This window comes from Pituophis catenifer, unplaced genomic scaffold (assembly GCF_029215685.1).
Source record: "Pituophis catenifer annectens isolate HBS135680 unplaced genomic scaffold, rPitCat1.0.hap2 SCAF_13, whole genome shotgun sequence".
NCBI classification, from domain to species: domain Eukaryota; kingdom Metazoa; phylum Chordata; class Lepidosauria; order Squamata; family Colubridae; genus Pituophis; species Pituophis catenifer.
In genome coordinates, this window is record NW_027256893.1 from 21641896 (window position 1) to 21665318 (window position 23423).

General features: G+C 46.6%; 1 protein-coding gene across 1 annotated transcript; it reads right to left on the reverse strand.

The window, feature by feature from the left end:
- Nucleotides 1-15374: 15374 nt before the first annotated feature.
- On the reverse strand, nucleotides 15375-23049 carry IRX3 (iroquois homeobox 3). Its single transcript, XM_070952744.1, is given in 7 exon segments — nucleotides 15375-15796; nucleotides 17176-17242; nucleotides 18900-18917; nucleotides 18920-19061; nucleotides 19063-19102; nucleotides 19104-20059; nucleotides 22311-23049. Coding segments are annotated over 7 exon segments (1515 nt in total). The 5' UTR covers nucleotides 22548-23049; the 3' UTR covers nucleotides 15375-15741.
- Between the last annotated feature and the right edge of the window lie 374 nt (nucleotides 23050-23423).

Here is a 23423-nt window from a genome sequence, read left to right on the forward strand (position 1 = left end):
CCTTTTTCCCCTCCTTTGAAATGCTTGGGGGAAAAATTGATTTGGGAAATTTCAAAAAAAATCCCTTCTTTTTTCAAAGTTGTAATATAGATTCTTTCCCCCCTCCCCCATCCTAAAAGGTAAAGGTTCCCCTCGCACATATGTGATAGTCATTCCCGACTCTAGGGAGCGGTGCTCATCGTTTCAAAGCCAGCGCTGTCCGAAGACGTCTCCGTGGTCATGTGGCCGGCATGACTAAATGCCAAAGATGCACGGAACGCTGTTAACTTTCCATCAAAGGTGGTCCCTATTTTTCTACTTGCATTTTTTACCTGCTTTCAAACTGCTAGGTTGGCAGAAGCTGGGACAAGTAACAGGAGTTCACCCCGTTATGCAGCACTAGGGATTCGAACCACTGAACTGCCGACCTTTCGATCGACAAGCTCAGCGGCTTAGCCACTGTGCCACCACGTCCCTTCATCCTAGCTTTTGGCTAATTACCCTATGATTTGAACCTTTCTAGCTGTTTGTTTGGTGGGGGGGGGGGGGGTCTGTGGTCTTCTCTAGAGATTTTTTAGAAGAATTTGGCTACTTCTGCTGGTTTCCAGGACGGCTGAGTGTTGTTTTTTTCACAGGCGGCTCCGAGATTCTGAATGGCTGCGCTAAATAACAGAGGAAGGTGTGGAAAAATCATTCTGTTTACTTGGTTTTACCTGGGCTGCAAAGAGAAAAAAATAGCCAAGTGTTTATCTGAAGGAAACCTCAATCAGTCAATTCCATTGGCTCATGCATAAATCATTAGCTTTTCTTTCGGGCAAAATTATGTTTTAAAAATGCCGCTTTGTTTTTTCCCCAGAATTCGTCACACAGGTCCATCATTAAAATATCAGGAAGCAAACTATCATGGGCCAGCATGGATGGAAATACAGGTAATTCTCAACTTAGAGCTATGGAGGCTTTTCAGTAGAGATTGGACAGCCATTTTTCTGAGATGATATAGGGCAGCGATGGTGAACCTTTATGGCACCAAGTGCCCAAACTGGAACATATATGCATGCGCACTCCGGCCAGCTGGACTTCGGATTTCCGGCACGCGCATGTGTGCTGGCCAGCTGATGTTTACAGGCACTGTAAACAGGATTAAAAACAGGCTGTTTTCAGGCCATTTTCCGGCTGTTTTTCCGGTCGTTTTTCGAGACTTTTTTGTCCATTTTTGGGCCAAAAACAGCCTGAAAACAGCCCCAAAAATGGCCTGGAAAACTGCCCGAAAAGCAGTTTTTTTGCCTTTTTGGGGGCTATTTTCAGGCCATTTTCTGGTGCTTCGACACCCGTGAAGACCAGCTGGCTGGCATGCATATGCGTGCCAGAAATCAGAAGAGGACCTGGCGACGGTGCGTGGGCCCACAGAGAGGGCTCTGTGTGCTACCTCTGGCACGTGTGCCATAGGTTCACCATCACGGGTATAGGGTGTCCTGCTTGAGCAGGGGGCTGGACTAGAAGACCTCCAAGGTCCCTTCCAACTAGATTCTGATTGATTCTGATTGGTTTTGCCCTTGCTTGGATTGCTCCTTGAAGCCGTCATAGACCAAATGTGGCAATCATTGGATTCTTCAGCGATGATAGAATAGAACAGAACAGAACAGAATAGTTGGAAGGGACCTTGGAGGTCTTCTAGTCCAACCCCCTGCTTAGGCAGGAAACCCTACACCACTTCAGACAAATGGTTATCCAACATCTTCTTAAAAACCTCCAGTGATGGAGAGCCCACAATTTCTGGAGGCAAGCTGTTTCACTGGTTAATTGTCTTCACTGTTAGGAAGTTTCTCCTTAATTCCAGGTTGCTTCTCTCTTTGATTAGTTTCATCATCAAATCATTCCTCTTATTGACTAACAGGTCATCCAGACGGAAGAGAACTTCATCCTTTGCCTTGTCTCTCTCTCTCCCGCCTTCAGTTCTTCCTTTATTTTTTTGGGGTGAAGAAATCACCTGAGCCATTTTGCTTAAAAATAGAATTTAATTTTGAGACGTGAAAAGGTGGCAGCAAGCTGGCGTGGAACATCTGGTAATTGTAAACCCATTTTTTTGCAAGCTGGCCTACTGACACGCATTTCCACCGCTTCTAAAAAATAATGAGGAATTCAAATGGCTCTCCGGGTGGCTCTGAGCCCCATCCCTTTCCTTAACCTAATTGATCGGAGCTCTACACCCCTGGAGTGCTTTGCATAACCATAACCGAGACAGCAGGAACAATTCCAGCCTGATTGATTGACATATCTTATTTCTAACTTTAAGCTTAATCACGGGGGGAAGAAATGATTCATTTACACCTTACAGATTTTTGGAACTTGACACAATAGCAACTGGTCTTGTGTGCGCCTTTCGCCGGACAAGACAAGGTTCCTTTGGTGCAAAGCTGCAAATATTATAGATATTATACGCAATGTTAAATTGAGTTTATTGGACTTATCGCAGCTGTTGGGGGAGGGTGAACGAAAAGAGATTCATTAAGGAGCAGCCAAAATCTCTTCCCATGATAAGAGACCAAGAGATCCACCAGGTTTCTCTACAACGTAGCAACATTAAACTTCCAGAACTTCATCTGAGCAAACATTACATGGATTTTTATCGCATCAAATATATCTCCTGTTCCTCCTCACTGCTATTCAACAAAGATGATTAGGGAACTGGAGGCTAAAACATATAAAGAACGGTTGCAGGAACTGGGTATGTCTAGTCTGATGAAAAGAAGGACTAGGGGTGACATGAGAGCAGTGTTCCAGTATTTGAGGGGCTGCCACAAAGAAGAGGGAGTCAAGCTATTCTCCAAAGCACCTGAAGGCAGGACAAGAAGCAACAGATGGAAACTAATCAAGGAGAGAAGCAACCTAGAACTAAGGAAAATTTTCCTGACAGTTAGAACAATTAATCAGTGGAACTACTTGCCTCCAGAAGTTACGAATACTCCAACGCTGGAAGTTTTTAAGAAGAAGTTGGATAACCATTTGTCTGAAGTGGTGTAGGGTTTCCTGCCTAAGCAGGGGGTTGGACTAGAAGACCTCCAAGGTCCCTTCCAACTCGGTTATTCTGTTCTGTTCATCCCTGAAATGGATGAAATGAAGAAGAAGAAAAAACATAGAGTATGTACAGAGTAGACTGGTTTCTGATAGGTTTCTAAAAAGTCTAAAACAATGTTTTTTTTTTAAATAAAATTTGTTGGTTGGGAAAAGTGACTAAAACTTCTGATTTTTGGCACCACAGACTGACATAATGTAAACATTGGTGAATGGCCCTAAAATATGTCTTTCTAGAGTTGACTTGCTCTGCAGATGTGCTGATCTTCGGTACCCAATCAGCTGTAGCAATTTTTTTAAAAAAAATATCTATTTATTAGAATTTTATCCTGCCTTCATTGTTTTATAAGTAACTGAAGGTGACAGGCATATCTAATACACCTTCCTTCACTTATTTTCCCCACAATAACGACTCTGTGAGGTGGGTTGGGCTGAGAGAGAATGACTGGCCCAAAGTCACCTGGCTGTCTTTCATGCCCAAGAAGGAACTAGAACTCACAGCTCCTGGTGATTGGCTCAAAGACACCCAGCCGGCATGCATGCCTAAGGAGGAACTAGAACTCACCATCTCCTAGTGATTGGCCCAAAGTCATCCAGCCATCTTTCATGGCCAAGGTGAGACTAGAACTCCCAGCTCCTGGTGATTGACCCAAAATCACCCAGCCAGCATTCCTGCCTAAGGAAGAACTAGAATTCATGGTCTCCTAGTGATTGGCCCAAAGTCACCCAGCCAACTTTCATGGCTAAAGTGGGACTAGAACTCACAGTCCCCTAGTGATTGGGCCAAAGTCACCCAGCCATCCTTCATGCCAAAGGAGGGACTAGAACTCACATCTCCTGGTTTTTATACCAGCACCTTAACCATTACACCAAAACGGAACCCCTGCAGGATTCCGGTTTGGGAATTTCTCTGTGCTTAGGAAATCCTGCTGAGTTAGATCTTCGTTACCTTGGATCGATCAACTCCGGATTCTCTTTAGCCAGGTTCTTCCTACGTAAACCAAGATTTTTATGCAGCCCTAGTTCAGTGAAATCACAATCCACTAGTTTCTAGGCTTTTTTTCAGGCAGCAAGCAAGCAACCTGCTGCCCATTGGGAGACCAAGGAGACTAAGATAGATCTATTTCGGACTTATTAGTCCTCATCAGTTAGCCACACCCTCATCCCATGTATCCTCCCTGTAAAGGTACAGTATTTGTTTTCTTTTCTTTTCGTAAGCCTTTATGTGTATTTCTCTTTAGCCAGATTCTTCCTACGTAAACCAAGATTTTTATATATTTATATATATAGGGGGAAGGGGCAAGCCACAACCCTGGCATGCACAACCACACTGCTGCCTTCTTTTGTACCGCTAAGCTAAGCCTCTCCTTTAGCCCTTTGCAACCCTATTCTCCTGTGTGCAGAGAGAGGCTGATGCAGAGCATTTAACATGGCTGGGAGCGAAGAGAGGAAGTGAAAGAGGGAGGCTGATTATTCGCCATTAACCACAAGGACATTCACTTAACATGTGAATAAATAAATGGCAGCCTATCCTAATGGGAATGGCCTCCGTGCACCTTAAAGCGGGGAGAGAGAGAGGGAAACGTGGCTTAATATTCCTCATTTATTGAATAGCTACAGAGGGTCTTAGACTTTCGTGGGTAGATGTTAATAGAAGCCAGTCTCTGTTGGGCTGTGTTCTCCAAACACCCGCTTCCCTAAAAATTAAATATTTTGCTAACACTGCGCTATGGAAGGTGACTTTTATTTTGATTTGATTTGATATTTTATTTTATTTTATTTTATTTTATTTTTTATTTTTTAATTTATTTTTATTATTTTAAAGAGAAGGGTTAACATCTTTGCAATTTAAGAGCAGCTAGATGGAAGTCTCAGTTTAAACAGGCAAGGACAGGGAATCCTCGACTTACAGAAGTTCATTTAGTGACCATTCAAAGTTACAACGGCACTCTGAAAAAAGATGACGTACGACCGTTTTTCACATTTACGGCCGTTGCCACATCCCCAGGGTCCCATGATCAAAATCTGGACGTTCGGCAACGGGTTCATATTTATGACAGCTGTAGTGCCCCAGAGTTATATGATTCCCTTTTGCGACCTTCGGATGAGCAAAATCCAGACTACCTGTGCCTCTTTTTTTTTCCCCCACTTGGCATTCAAAGCATTCAGCGAAAAAGAATCCTTGATATCTTGATTGGTTTCCCTTAGATTAAAAAGCAATCAGACTATAAGCCTTAATTTTCTTATAGCTGTTTGTTAACAGGGGGAGATAAGGCATTGCAAATCACTTGATTAACAGGGGCTGCCTTTGTAATATCTTGGGTATGGTTTGAGGTGCCCGCATTTCATTATTAGATTTATCACTGTTCATTTGTAACATCTATTATTGTTCCTGATTGAAATCACACTCTTATTTTGTGATTTTCAAGCCCCAAAACTAAACTGAAAGCAGTTTGGCACACAAAAAAATGTACATTATTTAAAGGGTATTTTCCATGGGGTCACCCTTGGCTATGCTTTTTTTTTTTTCCTTTTGGAGACATACATAAAATATGTTTTGGAAACACAAATCGAGGCTCGTAGTCATGTTCAGATATACCACTAATTCAAGGGCTAATCATAAAAAAAAATACTCGAATGACAGAAAGAGAGAATTATGTGGGGCCACTTGAATCCATCCAGACCAACCCCGGGAAGGTAAATTAAAGCATTCTGACCTGGTCTTCACTTGAAGGCATTTAATGAAGGAGAACCCATCAACTGCTGGATTAAGCGGCACCACTTTTTGAGTTGCTCTTAATTTAAGGAGATTTTCTTCCGTGTTCAGACAGAATCTGGATTCCAGTCTCTTTCCAATAATCCATGCTTCCATGTCTTGCATTCCGGAACGAAAACTGGGGTGTTGACTTTCTTCTGGGTGACATCCGTTTGGGTGGTCGAAGAGGCTGTTGTCCACCTTCTCTCCTCCTCTTTCTCTTCTTCTCAAGGCTCCACGCTCACTTCTCGGTCTTTCCCTATTATCCTGTAAATCACTCAAGTTGGCCAAGGACAACTCAATCCATTTTGCTGCATAAATAACCAGAAGCAATTGCTTCACTCAATATGTCACAGTTCTGGCATGTGTGAGTCACACAACACAGTCACAACAGTGACACCCTGTCGTTTATGAAGAAACATCTGGGGAGATTACATGTTTCTACCCACCAATGAACGGCCACAGAAAGCTGGCTTTTGCTCCCAGGCACACTCATAGACCAGAAATATTCCCAAACAGAGCACAATAAATTCCAACTTATCACAATAATAGCAGCGAGTGAATTCGCTTTCTTGTCTTCTGTTGGGCACTTTCCTTTTTCCCCTTGAATAAATAACAAGGTGCTCAGAATTAAGAGGATACAGGTAGTTACGACAACAAGGGAGCCCACATTTTGTGTTGCTAAGCGAGACAGTGGTTAAGTGAATTTTGCCCCAGCAATGTGAAGACAGCCGTTTCTCAAATGCCCAAATAAATTATCATGGGAAGGTTTGGTTCCGCATAATGTGCTAAAACTGTACATTATGCAAATTACTTGCCTCCAGAAGTTGTAAATGCTCCAACACTGGAAGTTTTTAAGAAGAGATTGGACAACCATTTGTCTGAAGTGGTGTAGGGTTTCCTGCCTGAGCAGGGGGTTGGACTAGAAGACCTCCAAAGTCCCTTCCAACTCTGTTATTCTATTCTATTCTATTCCATTCCATTCCATTCCATTCCATTCCATTCCATTCCATTCCATTCCATTCCATTCCATTCCATTCTATTCATCAGTGGAACAGCTTCCATCCAGAAGTTGTGAGTGCTCCATCACTGGAGGCTTTCAAGAAGAGATTGGACAACCATTTGTCCATAATGGGTTAATGTCTCCTTCTTGAGCATGTGGTTGGACTAGATGACCTCCAAGGTCCCTTCCAACGGTGTCATCCTGTTATTCTAACCCAGCCCTTTGTTACCCTAAGACGGCATATTATAAGAACACAGCCAAAGAAGACTGAGCAGGCTCCATTGGCCACAAAATGATAGGTATGGGAAGATAAATAAATAGCTTTTGCAAAGCATACAGTTGGAGGAAGAAATGAAAAGAAAGGTTCTGAATTGAGGCCCAGTAGATACAGTATGTCAATCTCTAGTTCCCATCAACCCCATATCCAATCACTATCCTAGTTGGGGTGAGGAGAATTGTGTTCTGAAGTACCTGAAGAAAAAGAGTTTGGAAGATTGAGTGTCCTCTAAGACAAGGGTCTCCAACCTTGGCAACTTTAAGCCTGGAGGACTTCAACTCCCAGAGTTCCCCAGCCACCTGGCTAGGGAATTCTGGGAGTTGAAGTCCACCAGGCTTACAGTTGCCAAGGTTGGAGACCCCTGCTCTAAGAAGTGAAGGTGGATGGGTTTGAACCCTGCTTGGGATCTTCCCATCCAGAAAGGTGACTTTGTCTCTCGATTTCATTCCATATTCCTTCAACACATCTTGCTTTACTATGTTTTTAGGGGTTTTCCCCTCCCCCCACCTTCTCGGTTTAATTGCATTTTTAAAATAAATGTTCTCCGAGAGCACCGATGAAGACTCGTTGATATCCCAAACGGAACCCCTTGGTCGCCAAATAAATGAGAGAAAAGAAAGGGGTGACAATGAGCTGTGAACTTTGTCATTTATAGCTTCTTGATCCTAGCTGTGGACCTCTATTTTGACCAAGCTGGAGAAGCTCTGGGCTTGTCAATCTGAAGGTCTCAATCCCTGGCTAGTCCTCTCCTGCCCTCATCCCCGTTCTTCCTCTTTCCCTCCAAGAGCTTCATATAGGCAGGGAGATGATTACATCAATCAGTGTCAAGTCCAGCTTCTGTGATTTATGAATATGCATAATGAGCTCTCACCTTTCAAAAGGACCAGCTAGGAAAATAATTGATTGGACAGGGAAAGAGCAGCCAAGAAAACAAGGTAAGGGAGGCAGGTGAGGCTAAAGCTTTTTTTTTTTTTTCTAGTTAGCTAGGGCTAACCATCAACCTGGCTTGTCTTCTGAAGGAGAGAATTCCAAATTCTCACACTGAAAGCAGATGCATCAATCCCAAGGGATAATATTCACAGCTGCCCTTTGAAAGCGTGGTGGAACGTCCAACCGGGAGAACTTCGGTAGCCTAGACTCCAGGATCTGAGCCACCAGAAGATGGAGCCGTGGCAACATGGTCCACTCGTACTCCACTCTTGGGCAGTCCTAAGGGCCAGCTGGTCAGGAGGAGGCATTGCAGGATGACTTGTGATTTGTAGAGAAGATCCAAGCGACAACAGCGCAATACCTTGTTGCCTTTAGCACTGCATCTAAGCCATTTCATTGTGGGCCTTCTTAGGTGGTTTCAACCACTTTACTTCATGATCGTCTGGTGTCCACATAGCGCCTCTGATGTGGGCCAACAAATTTAGCCCTAAATGAGTGCTAGATTCTGGGGCTTACAATCACCTTGCAATTCTGGTATTGCTTTGTATCAGTACAACCAGTTGTTTGTTTTCTTTCTTTCTTCCTTCCTTCCCTCCCTCCCTCCTCTCCTTCCTGCCTCCCTTCTTCCCTTCCCTTCCCTTCCCTTCCCTCCCTCCCTTCCCTCCTCTCCTTCCTGCCTCCCTTCTTCCCTTCCCTCCCTCTCTTCCTTCCCTCCTCTCCTTCCTTCCTTCTTTCCTTTCCTCCACTCCTTTCTCCCTCCCTCCCTCCCTTCTTCCCCTTCCTTCCTTCCTTCCTTCCTTCCTTTCTTTCCCCCTCTCTCTTTTTCTTTCTCCCTTTCTCAAGTGAAGAATTATGCACACATCATCACAACTAAAGCACTGTTATCCATGGTCATTGGAGAACATTTATCTCTCATGCCGACAGCAATTTTTCAATCTACACTAGCAAGATATTGAGGGATCACCCATTCGTCCCCAGTCAGTCCCTTTAAGGCAAGGGTGGAATGTTGTGATCCTCTAGAATGATGTTGGACTCAGTCTCCTGGGCTAGATCCATGAGGAAGGATACCAGAAGATGTAATCTAGCAAACCTAAGAGAAACTCAGCAAAGGAGAAAAATAGAAAATCAAGAGAAGAGAAGGGAGGAGGAGGAAGAGGAGAAGGAGAAGAAGGAGGAGAAGAAGGAGAAGAAGAAGAAGAAGAAGAAGAAGAAGAAGAAGAAGAAGAAGAAGAAGAAGAAGAAGAAGAAGAAGAAGAAGAAGAGAAGAAGAAGAAGAAGGAGAGAAGGAGGAGGAGGAGGAGGAGGAGGAGGAGGAGGAGGAGGAGGAGAAGAAGAAGAAGAAGAAGAAGAAGAAGAAGAAGAAGAAGAAGAAGAAGAAGAAGAAGAAGAAGAAGAAGAAGAAGAAGAAGAAGAAGAAGAAGAAGAAGAAGATGATAGAGGAATTATATTAGATTGAAATCTCTTAGGAATAATAGAAATGCAAAACAAAAAAATATATGGATGGGTCTGATGATAGAATGATGGAATGCTTTCTGCATCAGTCAATCATAAGCCTTGTCCTGTGCTAACTAGTTCCTAATTCAGAACACTTCCAATGGCTACCTTGTGATCAAATCTTGACGATCAACTAAACTGAGATTGAAAGAAAAACGGGAATGAATGAAAAGCCAAGAAAATCATTTGCCAGTTACAGTATATCATCGTCAATATGGTAAGCAACGCACCAAAGGTCAACCATCCTGCCCCACAACTCGGGGCAGATTCTTTTGTAACGTTAAGTTCAGGAGAAGGCCAGAGAAGTCCTGAAATGGCAGAGAAGACGAATTAAGCATTTTATCTTCGAAAACAAGCAAACCACCCTCCAATTTCGGTCTCCCTGCATACAAAACCAGAAAGACCTTGCAGAAATTCAGAAATTTCAGGTACGTTAAGCTCATACTCCTATAGTAAACCTTTAAGAGGGGGGAAGAAAAAAAAAACAAGAGAATAATTCATCTAGTTTTACAAAACTTGAGGATTTCAGAGGTGGTTTATCTGCCTCTTGCAACCAGGCCTATAAATAATACATTCCTATCACCCTGGACCTCAAAATGTCAATACTGCCACCCCATCGCATTTGCATAGCTTGCAGTGTCTAAACTTGAAGCGTGTCAGCAGCCTAGGAGCTCCGGTCTCTGGGCCTTATCTCGTAGCATCTAGCAGCCATTTCGCTTTCATAAAAGGCTCGGCGGAGCTTCTGTGCAACCGTGTGCGCATTTGGAGTGTAAGGGAGAGAAATCTGCTGAAATGTTCCCCCTCGTCCTCCAAATAACCAGCCTTTCCCATGTGCCCACTTTCTACAGGGTTGGACTGCAGAAGCCCTCAAACTCAAAGAAATATCTTCCTGTCTTTTAAAAATAGTTTTTTCTCCTCTCCTGCATCCTCTCCTTCTTCTCTTTCTTCTTTCCTCTCCTTCTTTTCCTTCTCCTTCTCCTTCCCCTTCTCTCCTCTCTCCTCTCCCTCCTCTCCCCTCTTTTCTTCCTTCTCCTCCTTCTCCTTTCCTCTCCTCCTCCTTCTCCTTCTCCTTCTCTCCTCCCCTCTCCTCCTTTTCCTCCTCCTCCTCCTCTTCTTCCTTTCCTCTCCTTCTCGTTCCCCTTCTCTCCTCTCCTCTCCTCTCCTCTCCTCCCCTCCCCTCCCCCTCTTTCTCCTTCTCTTCCTTCTCCTTCCCCTCTTTCTCCTTTCCTTTCCTCTCCTTCTCCTTCTCTTGGCCTTCTCTCTTCTCCCCTCCTCTCCTCTTGCCCATCTTCATTTCTAGTTATCACTAGAACAGTGTTCCTCACCCTTGGCCACTTTTAAGATGCGTGGACTTCAGGTCCCAGAATTTCCCAACCAACATGGGAAGTAGATTTCCGGAGTTGAAGTCTCTCCCTCCCCCTCCCCATTTTAAACCTGCCAAGATTGATGCTGGCTGGGGAATTCTGGGAGTTGAAGTCCATGCATCGTAAAGTTGCCAAGGTTGAGAGACACTGCTCTGGGTGATAAATGCATGGTTTCAGCATGACAGTTGAGGCCAGCTTATTCCATTCCCTGACCTTTTGATGTCCATCATAATTCATGAACCGAATCTATATTATCAATAGGCCCTTCAGGGTAAAGTCCACGTGGGTTTTGCAAAATCCACTCATTTCTTCCTTTGGAATGATCCCATTCAGAAGTCAGCTAACACATGGGAGCATTCAAGGAAATCGCACTTGCTTCTTTGTCATCCTTGAATAAAGCATGCATGGAGGGTTTCTTTTCATTAATTCATTTTACTGCCTTGCCAACTATCAGGGATGATCAGGGATACTTCATGAAACTTGAAACCGAACACCGAACCAAACGTAGGACCAAAGCGATGGGCAACCACCATAAAAAACCATTCAGAACATTGCCAGGAGCAAATATTAAGTTTGGGCGACTAGCGCTACGAAATTGAGAGGTGAAAAGACACACCTAAAACAAAATATTGATTTTTGCTTTTCTAAGGGAGGAAAAAAAAAAAGGGGGGGGGAGACTTTTTCAGATTTGGGGTGCTGGTAATATTTTAAACCAGCCTTTTCCAACTGAATGCTCACCAAAAATGCAATTCTACCAGAATTCCTCATTAACGTAAGAAAATGCAACAATCGGAATTCCTTAGTAACATAAACAATCAAGCCAGACCCTTCCCCATCAATTCTGGTGTGTCTAAATATCCAGAAAACCCCGCTTCCCTTCACACTGATAACACCACCTAACCTGGAAATGAAATGTCTCCAGGAAAAGAGTCAAGCTCAGAGAAACCAGGAATTCAACAAAACGGGATTTGTCTTGGAAATTCTGGGAATCCAGACGCCCAGATCTTCCGGAAGAATTCTGGTTGAGAAAGATCCTTCAAGCGAACTTGTCTCCTTTATAAGCAAACGTGGTTGATAAAGAAGATCACTTCAACTTTTCATGATGCTTCAGAACTCAGACCAAATAGGGTCTTCACAAGCAGTGAAGACACCTTCAAACGATGCCTACTCTCTCCATCTGAGGAGTAAATGTCATGTTTCCAAAACAGACTTTCTCAAGCTTGGCAATTTTAAGCTCTGCGGACTTCAACTCCCAGAATTCCACTAGTAACATCCTCAGTGGCAGTGAGTGCTTCCTGTATACAGGTAGTCCTCAACATACAACAGCTCATTTAGCGGCCATTCAAAGTTGCAACGGCCCTGAAAAAAGCGACTTATGACCATTTTTCATACATACAACCATTGCCTATGAACAAAATTCAGACACTAGGCAACTGACTCATATTTATGACAGTTGCAGTGTCCTGGGGATCAACTTTTTCAACTTTCTGTCAAGCAAAGTCAACGGGGAAGCCAGATTCATTCAACAATCGTGTTACTAACTGAACAATTGCAGTGATTCACTCAACACTTTTGGCAAGAGAGGTCATAAAAGGAAGCAAAATTCACTGAACAATTGTCTCACAGAAATGTTGGACTCCACTGTGGTCATAAATCAAGGACTACATCTATACCAGCGGTCTGCCACCTTAAACACTCAAAGAGCCATTTGGACCCATTTCCCACAGGAAAGAAAACACCGGGAGCCACAAAACCCTTCCCGTGCCTGACTATTTCTTGAGTGGCCACAAAACTAGCATAGGTAGTTGAATTAAATGTTCTGTTTTCTTCTGACAATTTTCTTTTCTTGGATTTCTCCATGGTTGGCCTACCGGGGGTTGAAAAGCTCAATAAACCGTGTGCCGGCGGGTGTCGCACATTGGCAGTTGTGACGCATATTTTGAGTGACAGGGAGCCACAGCAGTGGGGTGAAAGAGCCACATGCGGCTCCAGAGCCGCAGGTTGCTGATCTCTGATCTATACAGTAGCTTGTCTTGCCAGTGTTAATAAGGGAAGAAGTTTTCTCCTCCTTGGTAGTCCCTTGACTGAATGACCAAAGCACCTCCTCTCCAAACGCCAACTCCCAGATAAGCAGGGATGAACACCAGACAAACAAACAGAAAACAATATCTTAATAATAATAATAATTTTAAAAAAAACAGCTACCAGAGAGAAAATTACACTTCTGCCAATATTGGTAAGGCAAGCTACTGTTTACAGACAGGGAACAAACCCTACACCCGCTGGCACAGGTGATGTTACCTAATTGGGTGGTGAGATGTCTGCAAACAAATCTCCAAGCTCAAAGAGCACCAAGGACCCCATGGTTCAATTCCCAACTATTGCAGAATCTCTTCTGCTAGAGACTTAAGAAAAGTCAACAGCCAAACTTTCTTGGGTGGGTGCGGGAAAGAGAGACCCCCCCTTTCCCCGCTCTAGCTTTTGCAAGGACAGATGAATACCCCTCTTTAAACCATCGACCCGCCAGAGAAATTAAAACGCGTGGGGTATTTTCCCCCCATCCCTCTCCTAACGTCCTTCTCAAGCCAGCTGTCCCGCGGGGGAAGGGGGTGGTGGGTGGGAAAGGGGGAAGAAAATCGATCGCCAACAAACACCGAATAATAGGGTCCTTGGGGTGTCGGAGCTCATATCGGAGCGACTTTCGTTTTTTTTCCAACCCCCCCCCCCCTCCCTACCCGGTGTTTCCCCCTCCCTGCCTTCGCTTTTTCCACGCTTCCCTCCCGCTGGCAGAAAATGCAATCGGGCCGGTGGGTCCAAACTCACTTTCTCGGCACCGCAACGCCCCCCCCCCCGGATAAAAAGTACTTCCCACCTCCCAGCCTTCACCAAGGGGCGCCCCTATGCAATTAGGGGAGGGGGATGCAAAGGAAACTAACTGTTCTTAGGAAAAGCAGCGCGGCCGGGCAAACTTACCTGGGAATCCTTTTTTTTTTCTCCCCCGCGTCTGGAGTGGGTGAGACTTTACTTCCGAGTAAACGCGGCCGGCTGCGAGGCGGAGGAGCTGCGTGTGTCTCCCCCCACTCCCACCCCCGCGGCCAAGGAGGACGTGCCGTTTTCCGCCTGCAGAGGGCGCTCCCGATCCAGGTTTGTCTCCAAAGCCAGAAGTCCATTAGGTTGTATAAGATGTAGTGGATTCCAATTCGACTTTCACTTTCTGAGATTTCTTTTCCCTTCCTCTCCCACCCGCCCGCCCCTCGCCCATTTCCCCCCCCCCTTTCAATAAGTAAAGAAAGAAAGAAAAACCGGTTGGCTAATGGGCGTAAAAGAACCACAGGAGAGAGAGAGAGAGAGGTCCCTGCGCAGCCCGCCAGACCCCTGCTCCTCTTCGCGCAGACCTCTTTCGAGGAGTAGGCGCGGAGGAGGGGAGAGGGGGGGGAAACCTAGAAATGAAGAGTCCCCACTCTCTCCCCCTCTCTCATTCTCTCCCCTCCTCTCTCTCTCCTCTCTCTCTGTTTCTCTGTCTTTCTCCTCTCTCCTCTTTCTCTCCTCTCTCTCTTTCTTTCTCCTCTCTCCTTCTCTCTCCTCCTCTCCTTCTCTCTCCTCTCTCTCTTTTTCTCTCTGTTTCTCCTCTCTCTCTCCTTTCTCTGTTTCTCTCTGTCTCTCCTCTCTCTCTCCTCTCTCTTTCTTTCTTTCTCCTCTCTCATTCTCTCCCCCCCTCTCTCTCCTCTCTTTCTCCCCTCTCTCTTTCTCTCTCTCTCTCTCTCTCTCCCTTTCTTCTTCCCGTTCCGACCCCCCCCATCCCCTCCCCCCTCGCCAAACCTTGCGTCTCCTTCGCCTTAGAGACCGCCAACCGGGTTTGGGACTCCCGACCCAACAATCCGTCCCACCCTCCCCTCCGACTTCGCATCAACTCACTGATTCTCCGTACCCCCCAAAACAAAACACAACACAACAAAACAAAACAAACCGAGGGGGACCTAGCGCCTGGCCTGCACAAACCGCCCTCCCCCCCCTCCTCACAATTACTTGGCTTTTGCTAGAACCGAGTTGCACGTTTGCCCAGGCGGGAAACTTTAATGGCACTCGTCCCCACGTTTTCAAAGAAAGTTCAGTTCTGATCAGCCGCAAGGCTCTAGCGATCCTTAAAGCGATGGGGCTTTAAAAAGCCTATTCTGAAACGCCTGCCCCAAATCAATAGAAAGCATCCCCCCCTTTCCGCAGAGGGTCTCTTTCTCTCTCTCCCTCCTTCTCTGTCTCTCTCTCTCTCTCTCTCCATCTGTCTGTCTGTCTGTCTGTCTGTCTCCTCTCCTCTCCTCTCCTCTCCTCTCCTCTCCTCTCCTCTCTCTCCGCGCTTCTTTCTTGTCCACAAAGCCGTGATGGATATATACACATATATTTTCCTTAGAAAAGCAGGGCTGCAAGTGTCAAAGGACGTTTCTCCCCCCTCAAAATAAATGCAAATCCAGTTCCAGCTGGTGTCGGAAAAAGGGTAGTCAAAGTGGCAACAGTTTATTAGCCAAAAATATATATATATATATACTTTCTTGTACAGTTTGGTTCACACAGTTATGTACATTTTGGGGGCGCGTGTGTGTGCGTGCGCGCGCTCTCTCTCTTGCGCGTTTTGCTCTATATACAAAAAAGGAAAGGAACGCCTGATTTCTCACTCCAGACTTCACCAAAAAAAATACTTCACGAATTCAGCTAACCCAGATGAGTTAACCGAAATGGAGTTCTGCCCCTCACACACACACACACGCACGCTTGTTTGTTCCATTTAATACACAGACATGCGTACGAGCTGTAACTATACAGATAATTTTATTTTACAACCATTAGAACAATAATTAAAAATAAAAAAAAATAACTAGGATGATGACAACGCTGATAGAACCATTGCTGCATCAAGTTGGTTCTGAGGCCTACAAGAAAAAAAAAAGATACAGAAAATACAGATTTGGGTACGTGTAGATTAAATGCCAATATATCCCCTCCTTTGAGTTTGAGCTAATATTAGCAAAATGCTAATCAAGGTTTCCTGGGATACTGGCAGAGTTTTCTTTCTTAATTTAAATTTATTGTGGAATTAGCATTTGAAGGGGGAGAATGACATCTCCCTTGGCCCCTCAGCCATAAAATAAAACCATGGGCCAGTCTTGAAGGCGTTGGAATGCTTTTAATTAATTCGGCAATACCAGATTAATAGGACTTCTTCACTTTTACAGGGGCACCAATGGATTCTGGACCAAAGCCTTCATTTAATATGATTTTAATTACGAAAAAGCAGAACGCCACACAATTTGCAGCTGCTTGTTAGCTTCCCACTTATTATTATTATTATTATTATTATTATTATTATTATTATTATTATTATTATTATTATTATTATTATTATTATTATTCTCTGTGTGTACTTGCATTTCTCCTTTCTGTTTTCAAGAGATTCATAAAAATCCCTCCCAACTCACTTTTTCTGATGTTAGTGGGCTAAAACATGCTTCATTCTCTTGTATTATGCCTATATTGTATATACATACCCATAGAAGTTAATTTTTTTTTAAAAAAAAAATTAACATATATTTTAAAGCTTTGAAAAAGGGCCGGAGCCAAGACGTTTTATTTTTAGACTCAGATTTTGGTTTGCTTATTCCTGCTCGTTTATAGTGAATGGTTTAAGTGGTTAATTATAAACTAACCTAACAGCTTCTTTCTCTACAGACACATTTTCTAATCAGTGTCGAATCTTTTATCTATTAAACCACTTTTTAAAATATAGTCCATTTTGAACTGCATTATGAACTGGAGGCCATTTATTCTAACAACAACAAAAATCAAAACCCACGTTTGATTTACTTACACACATATTCACACAGAGAGACAACAGCTTTGTCTGAAAAACACCTCTATGTCTCCAGAGCAGAAAGGTTTTTTTTTTTTTAATAATTCGAGACACCAACATTAGTTGAGAGTAATTAGACTTAAAATCACTAAACGCAGATTAAAGTACAAAATTTAGGGTGAGGGGGCAAAGCGCCCCTTTTCAATCATTTCCTAAGAATCCCTCATACGATCTTGATTGTGTGCTTGCAAGTAAAATTGCAACCACTTCCTTGACATTTTTTTTTTTTTTTTTTTGCTTTTGGGGAAGTTAGGGAGCTGAGGGGCAACCCGACTAATTCAATTCCAAGTGAAACCGATTTTCTAAGCCAATGCTCCCGCTCCACTTTCCCCCACCCCGCCCCCACCCTATTAACTTTCCCTTTTCATATATCTGCTCATCTAGGAATAGATAAACTCTTACCGCCTCTGAACTGGCTGGAAAGCTGTCTTTATTAACTTTTTCTCTACATCCAAGGCACTAGATCGATCTAAAACAGACGAAAGCAAACAAAAAAAAAAAAAAAAGAGAGAGAGAGAGAGAAATCCTTTTTGTATGTGTGGGTGTGTGATTGTTGTGTTTGCAAAGCACCTTGGATTCCCCTCCCCTTTCTTCTATCCATCCCTGAATTCATCTCCTTCTTTTTAAGAACTTCATTCGCCCCAACAATATAACATCTGGTCCACAGTTCCCAAGTCTTCAGCCCATCCTGTTCTTTAATTCCACTTTCTTCCTTCTTTGATTCCCTCTTCTCCTTTCTTACTATTCAAGGCCCAACTCCATTGCCGAGCTCCATTACTTCCGAAGAAGGGGATAGGCTCGCATGAACAAGGGGGGTGAAATACTTCTAAGAGCCCCCAGACCTCCAAACCACCGCGTGGCTTGGATGAAAAGCAAATACAAACACCTTCAGGTGCAGAATCAAAGAAGGCAGCCACGAGAATTTTGCCGAATCCGCAAAAACAAAACAACAAACAATACACACCGTCAGCAGCAAGGAAAATAAGCTTTGGACTACAGAACCCCGCTTCCCACCCCCCTTTTTGAAAACTGACTGCGGGGGGGGGTGGTGGCTTTTTTTCAATCCGGTTTTCGTCTCCCCCGGTTCGATTTCATTGCTGATGCAAACAACAAACGAAGAAAACTCCTGAAACAGAGCAGAAGCTTGTCTTGGATAACCCCAGGAAAGCTTCCCCTTTTCCGGACACTTTTAGGCGAATTGCTTAATCTGGTTTTAAGGAAGTTTTTTTTTTTTCTTCACCCGCAAAAAATACTTCTCGGCGCTCCCCGCTCCGATAAAAAAATATCAGAAATAACTTCATTAATATATGTATGTATATATATATATATATATATATATATATATTCTCTCTGTCTCTCTCCTGACGTTCAGTTGTCGCGGGGTTTCAAATTCCCGAGGACTTTCTTCCCTACTTCTTCAAACCTTCTTCTGCCATTTTCCCACTCCCTTGTTTCTTTTTTTTTTTTTTAAAAAAAACCTATTGGCATATTTATTTGGGATTATCTTTTGTGTGTGTGTGTGTGTGTGTGTGTGTGTGTGTGTGTGTGTGTGTGTGCTCTTCATAACCTCCAGGTCCTGGGCTTCTAAGCTGGGGATCGTATTCCTGGTTTGGCTGGATTCGCACGACCTACTTGCCCGCGCCCTGACCCGAACCGAGATCCCTCGGATCTTCCTCGCAAATTCTCCAGTCTTGCCCGACCGACAGGACCCCCACTCTCCCACCCAGCCCAGAGCTGGATCAGTACATCAAGCTAAACCAAGGGAGGAATGACAGTTTGGGGGGTTAGCAGGTCGTGGGAACGCAGCCACCGAGGATTCCGCGTTCAAGGCGCTTGTCCACTCAAAAAAAAAAAAAAAAAAAAAAAACACCTTCCGTGGGCCAAACCGGGTATAAAATCCAACATCCCATCTTCCAGCCCCCCCTCCGACCCCAAATCTATTTCAATCCGATTGAGAGGGAAAGGATGAACGGTTGACTTGCCCGCAGAGATCCAAGGGGGCCTCAACGCCCCCTACCCACCCCCCAAAAAAAGCATCTTTCCAGCTTGCCCAACCCTCCCACACGGCGGCTGGTTTAGCTTCCTCTCTCTCTCTCTCTCCCTCACCCCTCTCGTCCAGTGGTTACCTGTTCCGCAGGCTTCGCGCTCGGCGCCTGGTCCGCCGGTCTGGAAAAAGCCGCCAGAGCCGCCGCCGCTGCCGCTGCTGCCGCCGCCGCCGCCGCGGGCGCCGTGCTGGAGTTGCCCCCCGCCAGTCCCAAGAGATGGGGAGTGTTCAGCAAAGTTAGCGGGGTGGGAGGCGTGCGGGGGGGCGGCCGAGAAGGGCCGGCCCCGACCAGCCGGCGAATTTGCCCAGCGGGCAGGCGGAGACCAGTCTGTGCGCGGCGCCCGGGGCGGATTGGGGAAGGCATTGGGGGGCGTTCGGGGGGGACCCCCCTCCCCCTCCTCCACCGCCAGGGGGCGATTTCCGCGAGGGGTTATCTGGGCTGGTAGCCGTCTCTGCCAAAGACCAGATCTTGGGTTTGGGCGGCTGGACGGGCTGGGGAAGCGGGCTGGGGCTGCGGAGAGGCGGGGGTCCCGTCGAGGCGCGCCGCCGCGCTTCCACCGCCTTCAGGAAGCGCTCCTGAGCGCCGGCCAGCTCCTCCAAGCCGTCGGAACTCTCCTCTTCGTCTTCCTCCTCCTCCTCCTCTTCCGACGTGTCGCTGCTGCCCGTGCGGGGCTCCCGCGGGGAAGGCAGGCGCAGCGCCGTCGGTTGCGCGCCCTCCTGCTCCGCGCTCACCTCCCGGCCCTCTTCCTCTTCCTCCCCGACGTGCAGGAGCAGCTGCCCGGCTTGGGCCCCGGCTCCGGCCGCCGCTCCATTGGTCTCCGAGGGTTCAGTGTCGCTGTTCTCCAAGTCGATCTCCTCGTCGTCGGGGTCTCGCTTCTCCCCCTCGCCGTCCTCGCTGCCGTAGGTCGTGCCTTCCTCGTCCTCGCTGCGGCTGCGGGGAGCCCAGGTCATCTTGTTCTCCTTCTTGAGGCGGCGCCGGGCGTTGGCGAACCAGGTGGAGACCTGAGTGAGGGTCATCTTGGTGATGATGGCCAGCATGATCTTCTCGCCCTTGGTCGGGTAGGGGTTCTTGCGGTGCTCGTTCAGCCAGGCCTTCAGCGTGCTGGTGCTCTCGCGGGTGGCGTTCTTGGGCCTGGAGGGGTCGCCGAACTGATACTGGCCGTAAGGGTAGAAAGCCGGGTGAGGGGCCGGGAAGGCCGCGGCTTGGACGCCGGGACTGTCCTTCAGCTCATACTGGGCGCCCTGAGCGATGGAAGGGAAGGAGAGAGAAAGCAGGTTAGAAGCAGGAATGGACACACACACACACACACACACACACACACACACACAGAGAGAGAGAGAGAGAGAGAGAGATTGTTGCAAAAAAAAATACACCCTCCCCAAACATTGGTCGGTGGAGTCCAACAAACTCTCCAGGGACCCCGGTTTTATCCAAAAGTAACCGCTGGGAAATCTGGGGCTGCCTTCACACAACCTCTTTGTCCCTCTTCTTGGGATTCACCCATTTTCTCCCCCCCCCCCCAGGTTTGTTTTTAACGCGTCCGGCAGTAAACGAAGCAGGGGGGGGAGGAGGTTGCTGAATTCCCCTCCCTGCAAAACGGGGGGGGGGGAATGAAGCCTAAAAAACGATGGCCAACAACTTTTAGCAAAGGGGCTCCACAGAGAAGCCAAGCAGGATCCGGTAACTGATGGGGTTGTGTGTGAAGACAGCTTTTTAACCGGGGAATCCACAAGGGGTTAAAAAGAGATTTTCTCCTTAACTAGGGTCTCCGGGGAAGAGCGGAAGAAGCTTCTTTGGATGAGAAGCGAAACGTCTTCAAAGAAAAACCAGAAAGTCTTGGGGGGGGGAAGCACCTTTTGGGTCTCCGGGTAAGGTTTGGCTGGAATCTGGAAAAGGGAATTTCAACCGAAGTCTCCCCGTTTTAAACCCCTTCAGATCTTGCAAAAGGTTTTCCTGAAACTCCTCACAGGCCCTTTTCTCATTCGGACATTCTCCTCCTGAGGGGGAACAAACCATTTTCTAAAAAGTAGGCTTGGTTTCCTCCCCTCCTGCAGAAAAAAAGTTTTAAGTTGGTTTCTGAGCTGGAAAAATGAGGGTGAAAACCCTCCAGCGCATCGGGATATGAATTTAAAAAGGAGAAGGCAGCCCTGGGAACGTTAGAATATTTTTTCTTTTCTTTTAAGGCTGTTTTCCATTTCTGAAGGAATAAAAGGGGGATCACACGCCGTCTGAATCTGGCAGAAGTCTGGGTAGGGTGCTTTCTTGTGACTCTTTTGCATATTGGAGGGGATAAATTCTATTAAAGCTGCCCAACAATGTGGGGTGCTGTCAATCAAAACCCTCCAGATCTGCTTTTCTGTCTGCTTCCTGTATATGGGTGACTAAGGGCGAATAGCATAGGTGTTCGGATTTTCATACAGCAAAGCTGTTTTAGGCCTCTAAATCTATCTATCTATCTTTCTTTCTTTCTTTCTTTCTTTCTTTCTTTCTTTCTTTCTTTCTTTCTTTCTTTCTTTCTTTCTTTCTTTCTTTCTCTCTCTCTCTCCCTTTTTTCCTTCCTTTTCCTTCCTTCCTTCCTTCCTTCCTTCCTTCCTTCCTTCCTTCCTTCCTTCCTTCCTTCCTTCCTTCCTTCCCTTTTAAAAGCATTTTCAAACAAATCAAACAGCCACTCTCCAACTTTTTTTTTCTTCCCGACCTTCTATTCGGGAATCAAATCCGCCCGAACATTCCTCTTTCATATTATTTCTCTCGCGTTCTTAAAAGGACTCTTTCTATTACTTTTTATACATACGTCATTTATTCATCCATATACGAAGCTAATAAAATCCGGGATGTTTTAAAAGTTTGTCCAAACTATTAAAGAAAACGAAGCCTTTGCCCTATTTTCAATGCCCGGATTCCCAACCCTTCGGGAGCCTTTCCCTGCCGGTTGATGAGCAGGAAAGCAGCCCAACTTCTCCGGTGAGCGCCCGAAGGTGGGTCTTTCCCCCTCTTCCGACGGCCTCCGAACCCCTCCCCTTAACCTCCCTTTCCCCGCATTGCCGGCCCAGAAAAGTCGAAGAAGCGCAGAAAGATTCCCAGCCCGGGAAGGAAGATCTTTAAAAAAGGCTCATCAGCTATTGGCTTGAGGATCCGGTTGCTAGTTTTTTGTTTTGTTTTTAAAGCCGAGAAAGAGAAAAGCGGGGAAAAAAAATAAGCGAAATCGCTCCTCTGAAAAAACCGGGAGAGTTTTTCTTTTTTCCTTTTTTTTGCACTAAAAAAAAAAAAGGAGAGGAGAAAAGAAAAAAAAAGAAAGGAAACTGAAGCTTTGCAGGCTGGCTCTTCTGGCGGGGAAGCCGAGCGGGATCGGGTCCCCGCGCAAAGCTTTCCGCCTTCAAATCCGCTCCCGCTTTTGCAAGTTGCAAGGAAGGGAACGGTGGGGGGGGCCAGTGGGGAGAAAGCCGGGGTTTTGGGGGGTCCGGGAGGGGAGGGGAGGCGCGTTCTTTTCCTTACCAGCTGCGGGAAGATGGGAAGCTCGGCCGCGTAAGGCAGGAAGGCCCCGTAGCCCTGAGCAGCCGCGGCTGCCGCGTAAGGCGCGCCGTACATGGAAGATAAAACGCCGCAGAGCGAACCGGCCGGGCTGAGGTCGGCCCCGTTGCGGGAACCGCCGCCGCCGCCGCCGTTGTTCCCTTGGCGGTCCGTCGGGTAGAGCGGGCGGATGTACTGGTAGCCCAACTGGGAAAATGCCATGGCGGGGAGGGGTGGGGGGTTTAGGGGGGGGGCGGGTGGGGAGGAAGGGGGGAGGAAGGGGGGGAAGGAGAGAAGGGAGGGGGGAGGAAAGGAGGCGCCGAGGAGAAGCGCGAGAGAGGCGAGAAAGTTGCGGCCGGACAGCTTCGGCTCTCGGCCCGGGGCTCGCTCTGCGCACTTTTACCGGCGCCGCGCGCAAAGTCTGCCCCGCATTGGCGAGGTCGGGGGGTGGGTGGGAGGGAAGGGGTGGGTGAAGGGGGGTGGGAAGGGGAGAGGGTGTGGGGGGGTAGAGACCAGCAAGGCCGGGGGTAGGGGGGGTGAGTCTGCTGCTCCTGCTGCTGTCTTCTCCTCTTTTTCTTCCTCCTCTTTTTCTTCTTCCTCCTCCTCCTCTTCTTCTTTCTTTCTTTCTTTCTTTCTCCTTCTCTCGCTTTTTCCACCGGCGCCCGCCGCGCAAAGCTCCCTCTATCCGCCTTCACTTTTCCTATTGATCTGGGATGGACTGCGGGTCAGGTCCGCGCAGGATTGCTGGGGACTTTCGTGGAACTCCCCGCCTTTGATTGACAAGCTGGAGTCGCGGCCCCTTAGGCCCCCGCCTCTTTCTTTTCAGGCCGGCTGGCTGGCTGGCTGGCTCGGTTTACTCGCTGGGGCTCGCTGACTCTTCCCTCCCCCCCCCGCCGCCGCCTTTCCTTTCATGACGTCGCCGCCTTTTATTTGAGTGCTTTTCAAAATCGGGTTCCAGCCTCGCCAATCGGGTCGGCGGTGGTTTGCAAAGCTTCAGCCCTGCCCCGAAATCGGAGCTTAAAATAATAACAATATTACGCTCCTATTATTAATGTTATTATTATTCTACTAATAATATTAACATTAATAATATTAGCC